Source organism: Odontomachus brunneus, unplaced genomic scaffold, assembly GCF_010583005.1.
Source record: "Odontomachus brunneus isolate Ranch 3 - 2012 unplaced genomic scaffold, Obru_v1 Obru_scaffold_215, whole genome shotgun sequence".
Lineage (NCBI taxonomy): Eukaryota > Metazoa > Arthropoda > Insecta > Hymenoptera > Formicidae > Odontomachus > Odontomachus brunneus.
In genome coordinates this window covers 85,512-104,005 of record NW_022639665.1, presented here as the reverse complement: position 1 = coordinate 104,005, position 18,494 = coordinate 85,512, and the positions used below count along the sequence as shown (strand labels likewise).

Sequence of the window (18,494 nt, the reverse complement as noted above, 5' to 3'; positions counted from 1 at the left end):
CAGAAAAATTATAATCATTACTCAGTAAGTGGATCACGTACATCGAATCAGTTACGATTGGGTCCAATTGAGAGGGGAAAAGACTAATTGAGAGAAACATTTACTCGCTGAGCATACTAATAGCGTAACAAGACATTGTTACATCGCGTAACAAGCATGTGCAAGAGAAAGAAAATTCGCAAATTGGCAGTTTTTTTAATTTTCATTCAAAATTAACATCTGCTCGAAAGAAAGAGAAAAGAAAGGAACGAACACTAAAAGAACGTGTAAGCATAATTTTCATGATTGCCTTTCATTGTTCTCTGTGAAATATTAGTATCATCAGGAATAAAAGTGACAGACGATTATGGCGAATAAATTCAATATATTATTGAACAGGAAAGAGAATATGACAAATACGATCGAGTTACAATGGAAAATAAAACGGTAGTGAATAATGGAACGACCAGAGATCGATTAACACACTACGCCGTCAAAACACTTTTAATGTAGTGTTAAAAAACGTGAAACACTTGACAGTATATAATCGAGATACAATAACTATAATATTTACTAATGTTATTAATGGACGTAAAAAACATGCAGATTTCTACAATTAACAATTTACAAAGAACTCTACAATAAGCAAATTACACAGGGAAGGGTTAAATTGTTAGAAAACACAGTGATCGGTTTTATTCGCCGATCCTCGAAGGGATTCTTCTACGATTAACACATCGTAATAAAATTAACAAAAGTGTACAGAATCTTATTTCTGACGATTTTTACTTGTTAATTAATGCGTTTTTAATCCAACTAGTTTTTAATATTTGTGTCTTTCTGTGTTCAGAGTTATGATAATTATTATTAATTATACACTTAAATGTTTTCCTTTTTTTTCAGGTATGATTATGTTTTCTTATCACGAACCTATGTTTTCGCTAGCATGAGTTAGCCGGAATTTCTCCACGTTGTACATTACTGTATCATACATTATTATGCATTATTATATTACAGTGCCATCACACGTTGTTACTACACGTCATTGTGCGTTTTAATTTATTTGCTTGTTGGAACGTGTTTTATTACGCAAACCACGTGATTTCATACTGTTATCGTTTATGCTTTAAACTGCATATGAAAAAAACCGATACGACAGATATGCAGTTCTTGCAGATAAATTAAAGCTACCATTTAATACTGTATTTACCTGTACGTTAAAAGGTGTGCCTGTGTTTGCATGCGTGAGATATGTCGTAAGCTTACCTATGTTTCTTTAATTCTCGTTAAATAATGCGATAGCTGTCGTCATTGGTAAGATGACGATATTTTTCAGTGGTTTACTTTTTGTATAGCATGTTAGATTCTAAATATGCTTGTGCATGAACAAATTTAAATGTATGATTTTCCTTCGACTTCGTTTTAGCAAGCGGTGGAGGAGAAATATAAACTGTGCGACGAGACGTTGTCTAAGCTCCTGCAATGGATCTCAGAGATCGAGAACAAGCTGGCGAATCAAGATACCGTCAAAGAAGACGTCGAACAGTTAAGGAAGCAGATACTTATCATGAAAGTAAGTGCAGCAATCAGACATTCGCAAATATGTTTGTTCAAAGGATCACGTAATTAAATGTGAAATATAATTTTAATTGCAGGAGATCAAGGAGGATCTTGAAACGCACAATCGGCCCGTTTCATCCTGCTTAGATCAGATCCGGCAAGTTGTATTAACTGGCAGCAACGTGTTATCTAGTGACGAAGTGTCCACGCTGGAGAAGAATGGTCGATCTTTAAAGACTCGATTCGACAAAGCGCTAGATCGTGCTGACAAATTGGTAAAACGTCTCACTGGCGCCAGAGACGAGCTAACGAAATTCAAGTAAATACTGTTTGTTTTAATTATTTTGAGTATTGTAGTATTTTCTGTGTTTATATAACTATTTTAATTTTCTTTCTTTCCAGGAATGAGCTCACGACATTCTCGATCTGGTTAGAAAAAGCCCGAAGCATACTCGAGGAGAAAGAGCGTTCTTTATCCGACCTGAACAAATTAAGCAGTAGTACGGACACCACACGCGACTTCATCAGCGATGTGATTGCTCATCAAGCGGATCTAAGATTCATCACAATGGCGGCGCAGAAATTCGTTGATGAGAGTAAAGAGTATCTTCAGGTTCTCAATGACTTCAGAACCAGCTTACCGCAAAGACTACCGCACAAAGAGCCTACAGCCAGCCAGGATTCGCCGGTACGAGCTGAGGTGTCTACCGCGACAGCACAATATAAAGATTTGCTGTCCCGAGCAAATCTCCTGTCAGATAGGCTGTCTGGAGTTGGTGGCAAACAAAGAGATTACCATGATTCCTTGGAAAAAGCTAGAGCATGGTTGAGAGACGTCGAACCTAAGGTCCACAGGGTTATCTCCGAGCCAATTGCTGCTGAACCGAAACAAGTGGAGGACCAATTGAGCAAAGCTAAGGCGTTGAACAACGAATTCCTTGCTAATGAACGTTTGGTCGATAATGCTAAACACAGCGTTGAAGCTTTATTGCATTCTTTGGAAGGCCAACTGACAATCAACGAGGCTAACAATCTCGAGGAACCGGTAAAAGCTCTGGAAGATAAATACAAACAACTCAGCAATGCCTTGGCTGAGAAATGTCAAGAACTGGATACAGCGTTAGTGAGAAGTCAAGGAGTGCAAGATGCATTGGACGGTCTGGTTGCATGGCTGAATAACGTTGAGAGTCAGTTCAAGTAAGTATATGATTATTGAAGTATTATATATATATATAAATTACAAATTAATGTAATAATATAAATTCTGCGTATTATGTTTCTAAGTAATTAACGAAGATTTTATTAATATATAAATTGACTGTACAGATCACTTCAACGTCCAGCGAGTTTGCAGAAGGAACGCCTGGAAGAGCAGCAAAGGGAACAGCGGTTGCTCCAGGCGGACTTGGATAGCCATCGTTTGAGTGTAGAAACCATCACGGCTAATGCTCAAGACCTCCTCCTGAACTCGAGTAACGTTCGCATCGCCAAACGCATTGAGAGCAAGCTGAAAGACGTACAAAGCAGATTTGAGAAATTGATGGACAAGTCTCTGAGACGCGGCGAATTCCTCGACGAAATAGCACAAGCTCTGAACGAGTTCCTCGGAGATGTGTCCAAATTTGAGAGCTGGTACGCTCATATGATGGAGGTGCTTGACTCGAGAGATCTGAGCAAGCTCGATGTATCGGAATACGAGACTAAGATGGCTCGATTGATAGACATGCGCGAGGATCAACGCGGCAACTTCGAGGATCTCGTACGTAATGGAAAAAATCTGATCGCTAAGAAGGATATAACTGAAGCCGGCGCGATCCGAGACAAGATCAAGGCGCTCGAATCTCAGTGGAAGGAACTGAACAATCTTCTCGACGAGAAACAACGGTTGTGTAAATCACGAGCGGAACAGCACACTGCGTATGAGAAGCTGCGGGACCAAGTGCTCGATTGGCTCACTCGTACAGAGAACAAGGTGCAAGGGCTCGAACCGGTAGCCGTAGACTTGGACAAACTTAAGATGCAGCAGGAGGAACTAAAGCCTATACAAAAAGAATATCGTGACTACGGCAACACGGTTGACAAGATCAACGACCTTGGTATCGCCTATGATAGCTTGATGAAGGAACGTGGCGAAAGTCCGACGCGTCGTCGTGGTAGCACTAGCCCGACTAAGAGACCAGGTACTTGCTGATTTTATTATACAGAATGTCCTGTGTCCCTTGCAATCCAATTGTTTCGTGCGAATCGTTACTATGATTCATGTGTCCTTTCACATTGCATCTTTTTCAGCACACGATCATTGCCATTTACATTGCGTTTGATCGTTTTTTTCTGTAATTTTTTTTGTAGTACTGCGAATGTCACAAGACGGTCGCTCGCCGTCACCCACTAAATCCTACGCAGTTCAAAGTCCGGTCTCCCCAGGTGGTAGCAGTGGATTCAGCAGTCGGCGTTCGAGCCAAGATGGCTTCCATCTAGAGGATTTGTCGCCAGTTCAACAGCAACTTTCGGAAATCAATCACAGATACGGATTGCTTGGCGTTAGATTGACAGATCGTCAAACGGAATTAGATAACGTCAAGGAAGAATTAAAGAAACATTTGGAACATTTAAAAATACTTTCTCAATTCCTGGATAAGGTATCTTTTTCTCTTTTCTACAAAAAATATTCCTTGTTACACGCGCAATATAGTATAAGTAAATATTTGTACCAGATACAGCGGCAGTTGCCTAAGGAGAGTATGCCGGCCACCAAAGACGACGCGGATAAAACAGCCAAGCAAGTCAAGGTTCTCGTCGAGGAGATGTACGAGAAGCAGTCTCTATTGGACAGCACCCGGACACAAGTACGTGATTTGGTCAGACGTAAAAAAGGAGCGGACGGTGTCGACAGGTTGAACGACGAAATGGAAGATGTCGCCAGCCGGTGGAGATCGATATCGGACAGATGCAAGGACAGAATCAAATTCTTGGAAGACATCAAAGATTTTTATGATACATACGAGGGTCTTAATTCTTGGCTTGGCGCCAAAGAACGTATGCTGGGTGCTCTGGGACCTATCTCGTCCGATCCTCGCATGGTCGCGAGCCAAGTGCAGCAAGTGCAAGTCCTTCGAGAGGAATTCAGAACGCAGCAACCGCAGTTGGATCATCTGGTGCAAGTTGGGGAGAGCATTCTTATCACGATAACTGTTGATTCTGCGGACGGGCAGAAGATCAACGCGAAATTGCAGAGCATTTTGCAGAGGTGGGCTGATCAAGTTGGCAGATTGGATGAAAGAGCGCAAAGTTTGGGAGACGCTGTTGATACTAGTCGTGAATTTGATGCCAGCCTCAATCGGCTAAGAGATGCTCTACAAGGCATTTCAGACAACTTGGATGAATTGACTCTCGAGAAGGATCCCGAGGAACAGCTTCGTAAGATTGAGAATCTGGAAAGGCAATTAGAAGGACAGAGACCGCTGTTAGCAGACGCGGAAATGGCTGGTGCACAACTGTGCGAGATTCTGAGCGACCCAGCATCAAAATCCGAGATTCAAGGAAAGCTTGCTGTATTGGGAAAACTGTACAATAACCTACAAAAGAAGTTGGATCATAGAAAGGCCGAGATCGAAGGTAACCTTCGAGACGGTAGACAATTCGAGGCTTCTTGCAGTCGGACTCTTGGATGGCTCGCGGACGAACTCGGTAACATGTCTGAGAAGCTACTGGTATCCGCTGATAGAGAAATCTTGCAGCAACAGCTTGACCATCATGAGGTATGTATGGACGTTTAAGAAAAATGTGAAATGTTTATTTTTGCTTTATACAATCACAATGTTGTTTTTAGCCCGTGTATCGAAATGTAATGGGTAAAGAGCACGAAGTCATAATGCTGCTGAATAAAGGACGTGACATACTCGCGCGATCGCAGAAAGCAGAGAACCGCACACTTCAACGCGATTTAGACAAAATGCAATCGCAATGGGACCGTTTGAAGAAGGATACCGTCGAAAGGCATACCAGATTGCAAACCTGCGCAGAGCATTGTAAGAAATACTACAAGGCTCAAGACGTGTTTCTTCCGTGGCTCCGACAGGCCGAAGACAAGTTGGATAGTTTAATTCCAACCTCATTTAGACGCAAAGACATTGAGAAGCAATTGAAGGAATTGTCGTCGTTCAGGAACGAGGTATGGAAGCATTCTGGAGAATTTGAGAATAACAAGACGCTCGGCGAGACATTCGTCGGAGCTTGCGACATCGATAAACAGAACGTAAAGAACGAACTTGGCGCCATGAAAACCAGATGGGATAAATTAAATAATGGTACGTCTGATTATTTGAACATTCATAAGAACTATATTTAAAAACTTTATATTAGTTTTCGCTGGATGTTTACAAAAATATCGAGTCGTTTATTTTATTCGTAAAAATGATTAATCCTTCGAAATTAGATAATTTTGTTTTTATTTGATTTGGTAAATATAACAAACTTTTTGTACCAACAAATACTTCGTACTTTATAATTTGTATATTGTACGAGAATATTATAATTAAATTAATTTTTTCAGACTTACTATCTAGAACACAGTCTTTAGAGGATACCGCACGTCACTTGATGGATTTCAACGAGAATTTGCGCGACTTGCAGCATGGTTTACAGCGTTGCGAAGATAAGTTAGCTTCGCACGATGCTCTTGGCGGCGCGGCTAAAGATCCAAAACTTCTCGATAGAATAAAAGTAATTTGCTTTTAATGTTATCTCGTTACTATAATTATAACTGTCGACACAAGATATAGAGCAATATAACTGTAATTTTCAGAATTTGCGAGAAGAAACAACGAGCTTGAAGAAACCTTTGCAATGCGTGAGACAACAGGCTAACGATCTTGTGAACAAAGCTAGTGAACAAGGTGTCGATGCATCACATCTACAAGACGAAATCGACAATGTCACGGATCGCATTAATGACTTGCAAGCGAAACTAGACGACCGATGTAACGAGTTGCAAAGCGCAGCAACAGCCGTCGCGCAGTTCAATGATCAGGCGAAATTGATCAGTCAACATCTGTCTGCTCTGGAGAAAGATCTAGACTCAATGAAGGCACCTGGCAGAGAAATTAAGATCGTTCGCGGCCAATTGGAAGATATTGCCAAAGTTATCGGCAAGATCGTGAAACTCTACGAGGAAATTGGCGATTTGGAGAGTCGCGGCGAACGTTTAGTCGATTACGGTTTCGCCGCTGACGCTGTAGCAACCAGAGATCAAGTTGAAGGATTCAAACGACAGATTGGAAAGCTAGACGAGCGTGCGCGTACTCGAGAGGACGAACTCACTGCCACTTTGAATAAATTGCAAGAATTTTATCAATCGCACGCGGACGTTATGGAAGGCATTAGCGATGCTAACGAGCAAGTGAGGAAATTCAAGCCTGTTGGATCCGAAGTAGATTCGATTAAAGTTCAGCAGGAAGACTTCAGGGCTCTCAAAGTGAAAAAGATCGAGCCACTGGCGCACGCTGTTGAAGAGTGCAATGCGCTTGGTCAAGGTCTCATACAAACTGCGGGACGAGATGTCAACACCAGTAATATCGAGAAGGATGTCGATAGAATGAACGAAAGATGGAATGATCTGAAAGACCGAGTGAGTATTTAATCCATAATCAGGTATTAATTTTCTGGATTAAAAATCTAATTAAAATACTAAATAAGATCCAAATAAAGTTTTAGACTAAAACTAGATCAAACTTTAAAGCATATTGAACAAATACAATTATGTTACGCAAATTTAATTTGTAACTGATAAGGAAATTGAAACAGGATAGACGTAATTTTGTTACCATTCTAATTATAACTGTTTGTTTCTCTAGTTGAACGAGCGAGATCGCAAATTGGACGTCGGATTGCTGCAGTCGGGCAAGTTCCAAGAGGCTTTAGACGGTTTAGAGAAGTGGCTAACCGATACGGAAGAGATGGTTTCAAATCAGAAACCGCCATCCTCGGATTACAAAGTCGTCAAGGCGCAGCTGCAGGAACAAAAGTTCTTGAAGAAGATGCTGTTGGACCGTCAGAATTCTATGTCGTCCCTTTATACTATGGGACAAGAAGTAGCTGCTGACGCAGACCCGAAAGAGCGTAAAGCCATCGAGAAACAATTGAACAATCTGGTAGGCAGATTCGATAATCTGACGGAGAGTGCCGCGGAGAGAATGGACGCGCTCGAGCAGGCAATGGCAGTGGCGAAGCAGTTCCAAGATAAATTAGTGCCGCTCGCGATCTGGTTGGACAAGACCGAGAAGAGAGTGAGGGATATGGAATTGGTGCCTACTGACGAAGAAAAAATACAACAACGTGTCAGTGAGCATGATATGCTTCATGAGGACATTATATCCAAGACACCAGATTTCAGCGAACTTACGGAGATAGCCAGCCAACTTATGTCGCTCGTGGGCGAAGATGAAGCCGCCACGTTAGCTGATAAGCTTCAAGATGCGGCTGACAGATACGCTGCTTTGGTCGAACGATCGGAAGCTCTTGGCAGCTTGCTGCAACGTTCAAGACAGGGCTTGCGTCACTTGGTACTCACGTATCAAGACCTACAAGCATGGATGGACAGCATGGAGATTCGGTTGTCCAAGTATCGCATCTTGGCTGTACACACAGAGAAGCTTTTGCAGCAGATGGAAGACCTCGCGGATCTCACCGAAGAGGTTTCCACGCGGCAAACAGAGGTTGACAGTACCGTGGATTGCGGTTTGGAGCTGATGAAACACATCTCGAGCGACGAGGCACTCCAACTTAAGGACAAGTTGGATTCCCTGCAACGACGCTTCAACGATCTCGTCACGCGCGGTTCGGATCTTTTAAAACACGCTCAAGAATCTTTGCCTTTGGTGCAACAATTCCACGATAATCACAATCGACTCATGGATTGGATGCAGGGCGCGGAATCCGCCTTGCAGTCCGCTGAGCCTCGCGAGGAAGAAATCATCCGACTCGAGATGGAGATATCCGAATACAGACCTGTCCTAGACAAGATCAACGCAGTAGGCCCTCAATTGTGCCAAATGTCGCCGGGAGAAGGTGCCGCGACCATCGAGGGTCTTGTGACCAGAGATAACAGGCGGTTCGACGCGATCGCCGAACAAATTCAAAGGAAGGCCGAAAGAATTCAGCTGAGCAAGCAGCGATCCTTGGAGGTAATCGGAGATATTGATGACCTGCTTGATTGGTTCCGTGAGGTCGACAATCAGCTGCGAGAGGCTGAACCGCCCAGCAGCGAGCCCGAAATCATCAGAGTGCAATTAAAAGAGCACAAAGCGCTCAACGATGACATATCTAGCCAAAAGGGTAGAGTCCGAGATGTCATTTCAACGGCGAAGAAGGTGATACGCGAAAGTACTCAGCATGAAGACACGTCTACAATCAGAGACAAGATGGAAGATCTTCGTGAAACAATGGAGATAGTCTCGGGTCTCTCGACAGACAGACTGGGAGCTTTGGAGCAAGCATTACCATTGGCTGAGCATCTTCGCGATACTCACGCTGGCTTAGTTAGCTGGCTCGAGGAAGCTGAACAGCAAGTCGCCATGCTACCCATGCCTGCTTTACGACCCGATTTGATAGCGGTGCAACAAGACAAGAACGAACTTCTCATACAAAGCATCAACGAGCACAAACCTCTGGTAGAGAAGCTGAACAAGACCGGCGAGGCTCTTATCAAGTTGTGCAACGAGGAGGAAGGTATGAAGGTGCAAGACATTCTGGAGAACGACAATGCTCGCTACGCAGCATTGAGAGCTGAACTCAGAGCTCGACAACAGACGCTAGAACAAGCCCTACAGGAATCCTCGCAGTTCTCGGATAAGCTCGAAGGTATGTTGCGTGCGTTGTCCTCCACCGCCGACCAGGTAAACGGCGCTGAACCCATCAGTGCCCATCCCACACGTCTGCGTGACCAAATGGAAGAGAACGCGGCGTTGGCGGACGATCTCGCCCAGAGATCCGAGGCTTACGCGGCCGTGAAGAAAGCCGCAGACGACGTGATCAGCAAGGCTGGTAACAGGGCCGATCCGGCGGTGAAAGACATCAAGCGCAAGTTAGAAAAGCTTAATAAATTATGGAGCGATGTGCAAAAGGCCACGACCGACCGCGGCCACACCTTGGACGACACCTTGATCGTTGCTGAGAAGTTTTGGGCTGAGTTGAATGGCGTGATGGCCACCCTGAGAGAACTACAGGATGCGCTCGCTGGACAAGCGCCGCCGGCGGCACAACCGGCCGCTATTCAGCAGCAGCAAGTGGCATTGCAAGAGATCAGGCAAGAGATCGACCAGACCAAACCGGACGTCGAGCAAGTCCGTGCGTCTGGACACGAATTGATGGGCCTGTGTGGCGAACCGGACAAACCCGAAGTACGAAAACACATCGAGGACTTGGATCAGGCCTGGGACAATGTGACTGCGCTATATGCCAGGCGCGAGGAGAACCTCATCGACGCTATGGAGAAAGCGATGGAGTTTCACGAAACGTTGCAGAATCTGTTGGAGTTCTTGCAAGAAGCCGAGGACCGATTTGCCGACATGGGTCCGCTCGGCAGCGATATCGATGAGGTGAAGAAGCAGATCAAACAGTTGGCCAACTTCAAAGCCGAAGTGGATCCACACATGGTGAAAGTCGAGGCCTTGAACAGGTGACGATTAGTTCTTAGGACGTTAGCTACCTTAGATTTCTGTGACAAATAGCGTTACAAAGAGTTCAGTGCTCAGCATTGTCCCCTTTGTGCAACTCCCAGCCGAGAAAATTATTGTTTTTCTGGTATATGTGGGTATCATTGTGACTGTGAAACCTTTCTGTGAGAAGAAGTAAATTCTAATCCCAACTTTTGTTTTTTCCGCGCCGGTTCCCGAAACATAGGAGTCTGACAAGGCAAGTCAATCTCTCTCTGTGTGTTGTCGCTGTAGTTAGAGCATGGCTTCATTGTTGTTCTGGACGTGTCTACTTCTCCCCATCCCGTTGAGTTTAATAATAATTATCTATCAACAATCTTAACAATTTACGTTCACGTAAATATATGTAATCGAATCCTCCTCCGTCCCCTCACCACTTACATCTTGAAGTAAAAGGCTCGGCCGCATGTAGGTGGGTCGAGTGACCAAGCGCGAAAATTCGCGTAGACACAACTTGTTCGTAATATATAATTTATTCTCGACAGAAATAACGTGGCAGCGGCAATGATTAATATCTAGTTGATATTAATTTCTTTGGTAGCTAAACATTCGTTGAGATTTTTCTATCTGTCCTCCCCGTAGATGTGGTGTTCGATGTTATGTGGTTCGAGTATACGTAATAGCATATGTGTGGCTATTAAGAGGAACATTAAATATAGCAATGCACATATACATACGCTAACATCATTGTCTTGTCATATCTAGGCAAGCAGCCGAATTGACAGAAAGAACATCCTCAGAACAAGCGGCAGCTATCAAGGAGCCCCTTGGTGCGGTGAACAAACGATGGGATGGATTACTGAGGGGTCTCGTGGAGAGACAACGATTACTGGAGAATGCATTATTGCGTCTCGGCCAATTCCAGCACGCTTTAGATGAACTCTTGGTATGGATCGAGAAGACTGACAAGACTCTGGACAATCTGAAACCGGTAGCCGGCGATCCGCAAGTGATCGAGGTTGAGTTGGCCAAATTGAAGGTGTTGGTGAACGACATACAAGCACATCAGACGAGCGTCGACACCCTCAACGATGCCGGACGTCAACTGATCGAAGATGGCAAGGGCACCGCCGAAGCGTCTACCACAGCTGACAAATTGGGCACTCTGAATCGCCGTTGGCGCGATCTGCTGCAGCGCGCTGCCGATCGTCAACGAGAGTTGGAGGATGCTCTACGAGAGGCGCAATCCTTTACTGCCGAGATACAAGACTTGCTATCGTGGTTAGGTGACGTAGATAACATGATAGTGGCATCTAAACCTGTTGGTGGACTGCCTGAGACCGCATCTGAACAGCTAGAACGCTTCATGGAAGTGTACAATGAACTGGAACAGAATCGTCCGAAAGTCGAGACGGTATTGCAACAAGGACAGGAGTACCTGAAGAGAGCGGATACGAGCAGTGCCGGCGGACTAAATCACAATCTGCGAACTTTGAAGCAGAAATGGGACAACGTAATTTCGCGTGCCAGTGACAAAAAGATAAAGCTGGAGATCGCTCTGAAAGAAGCTACCGAATTCCATGATGCGTTACAAGCGTTTATGACCTGGTTGACTAACGCTGAGAAGATTTTAACGAATCTTAAGCCCGTCTCAAGGGTCATGGAGACCATACTTCAGCAGATCGAAGAACACAAAGCGTTCCAGAAGGATGTCGGCGTTCATCGAGAGACCATGCTGAATCTCGATAAGAAGGGAACTCACCTCAAATACTTCTCCCAGAAACAGGATGTGATTCTCATAAGGAACTTGCTCGTGAGCGTGCAGCACAGATGGGAACGAGTGGTCTCCAAGTCAGCCGAGAGAACGAGGGCTTTGGATCACGGTTACAAGGAGGCCCGAGAATTCCACGATACGTGGTCGAATCTGATGAACTGGCTGGATGAGACTGAGAGGACGCTGGACGAAGTCGCCGCAGACGGACTCGGTGGTAATGATCCAGACAAGATCAAGTCGCGCCTGAACAAACATCGTGAGATACAGAAAGCGTTGAGCGCCAAGCAGAGCACATACGACACTACCATGAAGAACGGCAAAGTGCTTAAAGACAAGGCGCCGAAGAGTGACGAACCCGCGTTGCGTGAACTGTTGAATGAATTGAAGAACAAGTGGACTACGGTCTGCGGAAAATGTGTAGACAGACAGAGGAAGTTAGAGGAAGCATTGTTGTTCTCCGGACAATTCAAGGACGCGATTCAAGCATTATTGGAATGGCTAAGCAAGACTGAGAAGTACTTGGCCAACACTGGACCGCTCTATGGCGATTTGGATACGGTAACTAATCTGGTAGAGCAGCACAAGACTTTCGAAAAAGACCTGGAGTCTCGCGCCTCGCAAATGGAATCTGTCATCAAGACGGGTCGCGAGCTAGAGTCCAAAGCCAGCATTGAGGACGCATCGATGATCCGATCGCAGTTGTCCGAACTAAACAGTCTTTGGGACAGAGTCACTAGTCTTTCGTCGAAGAAGTCTTCATTATTGGAAGAAGCTCTCAGGGAAGCCGAGCGGCTACACAAAGCTGTCCATGTATTACTGGAATGGCTGAGCGATGCGGAGATGAAATTACGATTCGCCGGACCTCTGCCAGAGGACGAGCAGGAGAGCAGGAACCAGTTGATGGAGCACTCGCGATTTCTACGCGAATTGCAAGCTAAGGAAATCGAGAAGGATAACACATTGGAGTTGGCGCATATCATTCTCGGAAAGGCACATCCCGATGGTGCAGCTGTTATCAAACATTGGATCACGATTATCCAGTCCAGGTGGGAGGAAGTAGCGACATGGGCTTACCAGAGAAATCAAAGACTGGAAAATCATATGCAGGGACTACAGGTCGGTATATCTAGTAAATATAAAAATTTGTTTACTGTAATCAATGCTGATGTCGTTACGTGCGCATTTACAGGATCTTGACAATCTACTTGAGGAACTATTGGCTTGGCTCGAAGGTTTGGAGAATACTTTGAACGCCTTAGAAGCAGAACCTTTGCCCGACGATCGGGCTACACTCGAGATGCTCATCGCCGATCATAGAGAGTTCATGGAGAATACCAGCCGAAGACAGAACGAGGTTGATCGCGTATGCAAGGCTCGACAAATTAAGCCGATAAAGGATACAAGAAAGATATCGAAAGTTAAATCACCAGCACCTATGTACGTGTTTATTAATTTGCACATTTTTACATACAACGTCACGATATGTCGACGAAATTAACGGTGCAATATGTTGTGTGAATCAAAGTTTTTATTCTTGCAAATTGATGTATAATTTGCAATATTCGAATATATCACGCGACATATTGTACGTAATTATGTTTGTTCAATCATGATTTTAATTTTATGTTGCTTCCTGGTCACATTTGCCTTACACATGTGTCATCATGCACTTGATTGTCCTAGTTTAGTTGATCTTGTCACGTAAATCTTGTCACGCACACTGCAATAGTGATTACACAGTCAAATTGTATCTTAAAGAATGACGAATTTCTCCGTTGTCTGCTTATAATCTTTTTTTTTTATGTTGCGTCTCGTATATTGTATTCCGCGTTTGTGTTTAATTGTTGCATGATATGTTGCTTTTGCAATGAAATTCCAGTAAGGATCACTATCAGGATAGCGAGCATGAGCAGCCTCAACCTCGTAAACAAAGGTGCGTTGTCGATCATAACATATGTAAATATTTTTGCATAACTTTGCTGTTCCGTTCGAGATGGTTTTTATTTGTAAAATAACAACGAATGTGCCTCATTGTTTTTAACAAACGATAGAATGCCAAGCATTTTAATAAACTATATTATGTGACATTAATTATATCTAGTTTTTTGTGAATTCAAATATGCGTAGAAACGGAATAGCTGAGTTAATCGAGTAGATCCTTTGTAAGTAAAGTGTTCATTACTTAGTTTGCACATTTCTTTAGAGTAGTATATGTTCCTTGTTGTGTGAATTCAACATTTACAACACGACACTCTCACTGTATCTTTTTAATTTTATTCGCACAGTAATTCCGCAGTATCTAAAACCGAAAATCTACAATTTATCAACAACGTTAAATGTTTTAACTCACATTCTTGCTTCTCACTCGTGATCACTATGTTTTCATAATCACAATATGTTCACAACTTTTGCACTGTGTCGCAAAATAAGCTATACTCTGTTCTGACGTATTTTGTGTCGCAATTTGTAACACATACACATAGCTTAAGCATTTTTGCGATCTTTTGCCAACATGAAAAATGGAACTGATCGTTTTAAACGTGTATCAATCACTTCACACACGTGAAAATCATATACTCTCAATGAGAAATTTCTCTTACCAGTTCCACACTGTTCTTTTCTAATCTGATACTCAATAGACAATGAAACTCAAGACAATATGAAACGTAAGCCAGACTGCTGTACCGAGACGCAGTACGTCGACGTGGTCTTTATAGATACGTTATTCAGTAGAAAGTGTTTGAGTGATGTGACGCATGTTCCTGTTTAGCCGAGGCAGCCCAGGTCGTGACAGAACTCCAGACCTTTCATTGCCGCACATCGGTCCACGCTTCCCACCCAAAGGAAGGTTCGTTTACGCCTTATTCTTTACTTGAGTTCATTCTACGCTCAGATTTGTCCCGAACCATACCAGGCATTACTACTACCGCTTACGACTCGGCATACCATATGACTTACTAATGACTCGGTAAAGGGATGTTCTTGTCCACTCTTGGGCGGGATGAAATGTGGGTTTGATAAACTTTGTTATTGCTCGCTCACGAGACCGTCTTTGTGTTGAACATGTGAAGTCTTGGGTTTATTAATTATAATATTTATTTAAACTTTTCATTCAGTTCTCTCTTTTTTACATTTTCATTTTTTTTTGTCGCGAGTATCGTACTAAACGAACGTTATTACTATAATTTTGCATTCATATGTTAGCAGTCATTCACCAGGCGAGATAATGTATTTCATACTTTCAATTTTTATATATACATTTATTGTACATGCGTGATATGCATATGTATCTTTCTCTCTTTACAAGCAGCAAAGGAGCCGAACCGGAATTCCGTAGTCCGAGAGTTAAGCTGCTCTGGGATAAATGGCGCCACGTTTGGATGCTAGCATGGGAACGTCAACGTCGGCTGCAGGACAAGTATAATTACATTCAAGAGTTGGATCGTGTCGCCAACTTTAGTTGGGAAGATTGGCGCAAACGGGTAAGGCTTATGGCAAGAATTTGCCATTATCTTTTATGTCATATAAAAATGTATTAGAATATCTTAATTATAAGAGTGCGAATAAATACATGCTATTTATTTTCTAAATACAGTTCCTGAAGTTCATGAATCATAAGAAATCCAGGCTGACCGACCTATTCCGAAAAATGGATAAGAATAATGACGGGCTGATTCCGAGAGAGGACTTCATTCAAGGAATTATGAACACCAGTACTTATCATGTCATTTACCATTTTCTTGAAGAGTATATCTGTAGTATTTCTTACGCCGTAATTTTCTAACTTCAAACAGAATTCGAGACCTCTCGTCTGGAGATGGGCGCCGTTGCCGATCTATTCGATCGTCATGGTGAAGGTCTCATAGACTGGAAAGAATTCATTGCCGCTCTGCGACCCGATTGGGAAGAACGGCGAACGTATAACGACACGGACAAAATACATGACGAGGTCAAACGACTGGTCATGCTGTGCACCTGTCGCCAAAAGTTCCGAGTTTTCCAAGTTGGCGAAGGAAAGTACAGGGTACGTACAATTCACTGCACCATTATAATTTATTTTTGTTTTGATTATTTTAATTAAAACGAACCAGTTCTAATGCGATTATCGTGGCATTTTAGTTCGGTGATAGCCAGAAGCTACGATTGGTTCGAATCCTGCGCTCCACCGTCATGGTGCGCGTTGGTGGAGGCTGGGTAGCGCTAGACGAATTCCTACTGAAGAACGACCCGTGCCGCGGTAAGTATTCGCTACGAGCTCTCAAATATCTGCGCGATATTTCTAGGGGTGGACGATGTTTGACCGATGGATTGACGTTGGATTCGAAGTTACTAAATTTCATTACTGAACTGTACTGGAAACAAGGGTACAGACAATTACGCAAAAATTTATATGTTTTCATAATGGATTATTCGAATATTGATTATCTTTTTTTTATATCGTCCATCTCTATCTTTCAGAGATTTAAAGTTGGACTGATAAACCGTAATTGTCAGAATTTGTCTCTACCTATAAATTTTACAATATTTGGTCGTCACCGAATATTAATGTCTTTATCAATTCTCGATAGTCCCTATAACATATGCACAGAAGTTAAAGATTCATTTCTCTCAATCATAAAAAATACGCAGAATTCTACAGGTTGTAACTTTTGAGGAAATAATGATAATGGGATGGTTCAAGATGCATTTTACAATTTAATGTCTTTAATTTGAAGATATATTTTCAGATATAAGATTTCTTTACAACATTGTACGAATATATATTGAAATCCATTAAATGTCAAAATGTTTGATGAAGTTTGTTGAGTTGTATCGCATAAATAAAAGCTCGTGCACAGAAAAAAAAAGTGCTTTTCACTTTAGTCGCTCACAGAAGATGAGCGACTAAGTGATTATTTTATTACTTTTATTTTTCCGAATCTGTTATATTTTGTCTACTTTTTGTGATAAAAAAAGAAGCGATTCTTTAATTCCTGTGCGTAATGTATTTGAAAGTCAAGTCGTCTCTTGATTAGAAGCATCTCAAAGTAACTTTGAAAGAAACTTTTTATGGTACTATTTCCTTCTCTCTACCTCAGTGCTCGGAATTGTACTTTTGAGGCGATTTTCGAAATCTATATCTTTCTTCCTTTTACCTCTGCCACTCACCCGTTAGCCTTGCGACTGACTGTCGCGTCATTTAGCCTCAGGAATGTTATAGGAGCTTCGATACTCTCCTCAAATTTCTAAAAAGTTTTTGTTGAAACTAATGTTTTACATAGAAAAAAAATATTTTGTTGAATTAACCAAATATCTAATGAAATATAAACAAACCAGAATTTCGGTTAAAGTTACTAGAATTCTATTCTGGTATCAAGTTAACAAGATTTCTGGTTAACCAACATTGGTTAACTTATAACTGTTCAACTTGATCAGAAATCTTGTTAACTTGAATAGAATTCTGATAACTTAAACCGGAATTCTAGTTCGTTTATATTTCACTAGATATTTCATTAATCCGGCCAAAATTTGTTCCATGTATCGTTGTAATTATAATAATATAAGTGTATTGATAGCGTAGATAGAAACATAATATTACATAAAAATAATACGGATAGAGGGTTAGTTTTAATAAGAAATTAGGAAAAATCTTGCAAGTCTTATAAAGTTGGCCGTTTAGAGGCTGAGCGCAGCGATCATCAGTCGCTGGCTCGACGGGCGAATGTAATTAGCAAAAAGAAGAAAATAAGCCATAATCCTCAAAAATGCAAGTAATCCCGAGCATTGCTCTACCCACTTCCCAAGAGGCAATTAAAGTTGCGTTCCTATTTAATTTCAATATTTTTAATCGTTAGAAAGGACATACACCTGAGTATTTTGTTATCATTATTAACAAACATGTGTTAACGTTTGGTTTGTTGTTTTGACTGTTCTTATTTCATGTTAATTGACATTAATTTGCTTGCATTAAATGCATTAAGTATAGGAATGTAATGCCATTTACGAGAGATTTATTGTTATTCTAACGAAAGCATACCCGAACGTCGATTCGACGTAACCGTTTGTATGCTGTGTTCTATCCTGATACTAAAAATATATTAACGTACTGTTACACATACGATTTCGACTCCTGAGGTAATCGTAACATTGTCATTAGTCAAGCATTAAACGTAACTCAATATTAGTTTAACAATTAACGAACAATTAAGGGTAGTGTACACACCCGCTGTTTATTGCTTTCACTCATTCGAATATAACAATCTTTCTGCCACATAGCATTGGTTTTTAGTTTGTTGACTTTCTCGTACTTACGATCGATGAGTATAACGACGATGCGAAACTTGTCATCGACGTTTCGTAATTCTTCTTAGGTCGTGTATCTTTTTATGTTTGTGCTATTCGCAGTATGCATGAGGACGATTAATTTGATCATTGAATTGCGTGAAAATTTCCACTAAGTCGTTCGCTCTATCTTCGTATTTTCGTTTTATTCTCTCTTTATCTCTCTCTCTCTCTCTCTCTCTCTCTCTCTCTCTCTCTCTCTCTCTCTC

The 18,494-nt window shown here is 42.2% G+C and overlaps 1 protein-coding gene across 45 annotated transcripts in view; it reads left to right on the top strand.

The window, feature by feature from the left end:
* The window catches only part of LOC116852327 (microtubule-actin cross-linking factor 1), a 111,161-nt gene that overhangs the window by 81,044 nt on the left and 11,623 nt on the right, over window positions 1-18,494 (top strand). For 32 of the 45 annotated variants that reach the window (XM_032832568.1, XM_032832573.1, XM_032832572.1 and 29 more), the window contains 19 exons: window positions 1,406-1,552; window positions 1,635-1,858; window positions 1,942-2,736; window positions 2,866-3,719; window positions 3,889-4,178; window positions 4,254-5,297; window positions 5,369-5,846; window positions 6,092-6,261; window positions 6,344-7,165; window positions 7,392-10,213; window positions 10,438-10,449; window positions 10,956-13,080; window positions 13,154-13,401; window positions 13,844-13,897; window positions 14,735-14,812; window positions 15,275-15,446; window positions 15,560-15,677; window positions 15,759-15,988; window positions 16,084-16,201. In XM_032832568.1, coding sequence (XP_032688459.1) covers window positions 1,406-1,552; window positions 1,635-1,858; window positions 1,942-2,736; window positions 2,866-3,719; window positions 3,889-4,178; window positions 4,254-5,297; window positions 5,369-5,846; window positions 6,092-6,261; window positions 6,344-7,165; window positions 7,392-10,213; window positions 10,438-10,449; window positions 10,956-13,080; window positions 13,154-13,401; window positions 13,844-13,897; window positions 14,735-14,812; window positions 15,275-15,446; window positions 15,560-15,677; window positions 15,759-15,988; window positions 16,084-16,201 — 10,801 coding nt within the window. The remainder of the gene's footprint in view (window positions 1-1,405; window positions 1,553-1,634; window positions 1,859-1,941; window positions 2,737-2,865; window positions 3,720-3,888; window positions 4,179-4,253; window positions 5,298-5,368; window positions 5,847-6,091; window positions 6,262-6,343; window positions 7,166-7,391; window positions 10,214-10,437; window positions 10,450-10,955; window positions 13,081-13,153; window positions 13,402-13,843; window positions 13,898-14,734; window positions 14,813-15,274; window positions 15,447-15,559; window positions 15,678-15,758; window positions 15,989-16,083; window positions 16,202-18,494) is intronic. The other 13 variants (XM_032832581.1, XM_032832550.1, XM_032832541.1 and 10 more) reach the window with 5 other exon arrangements.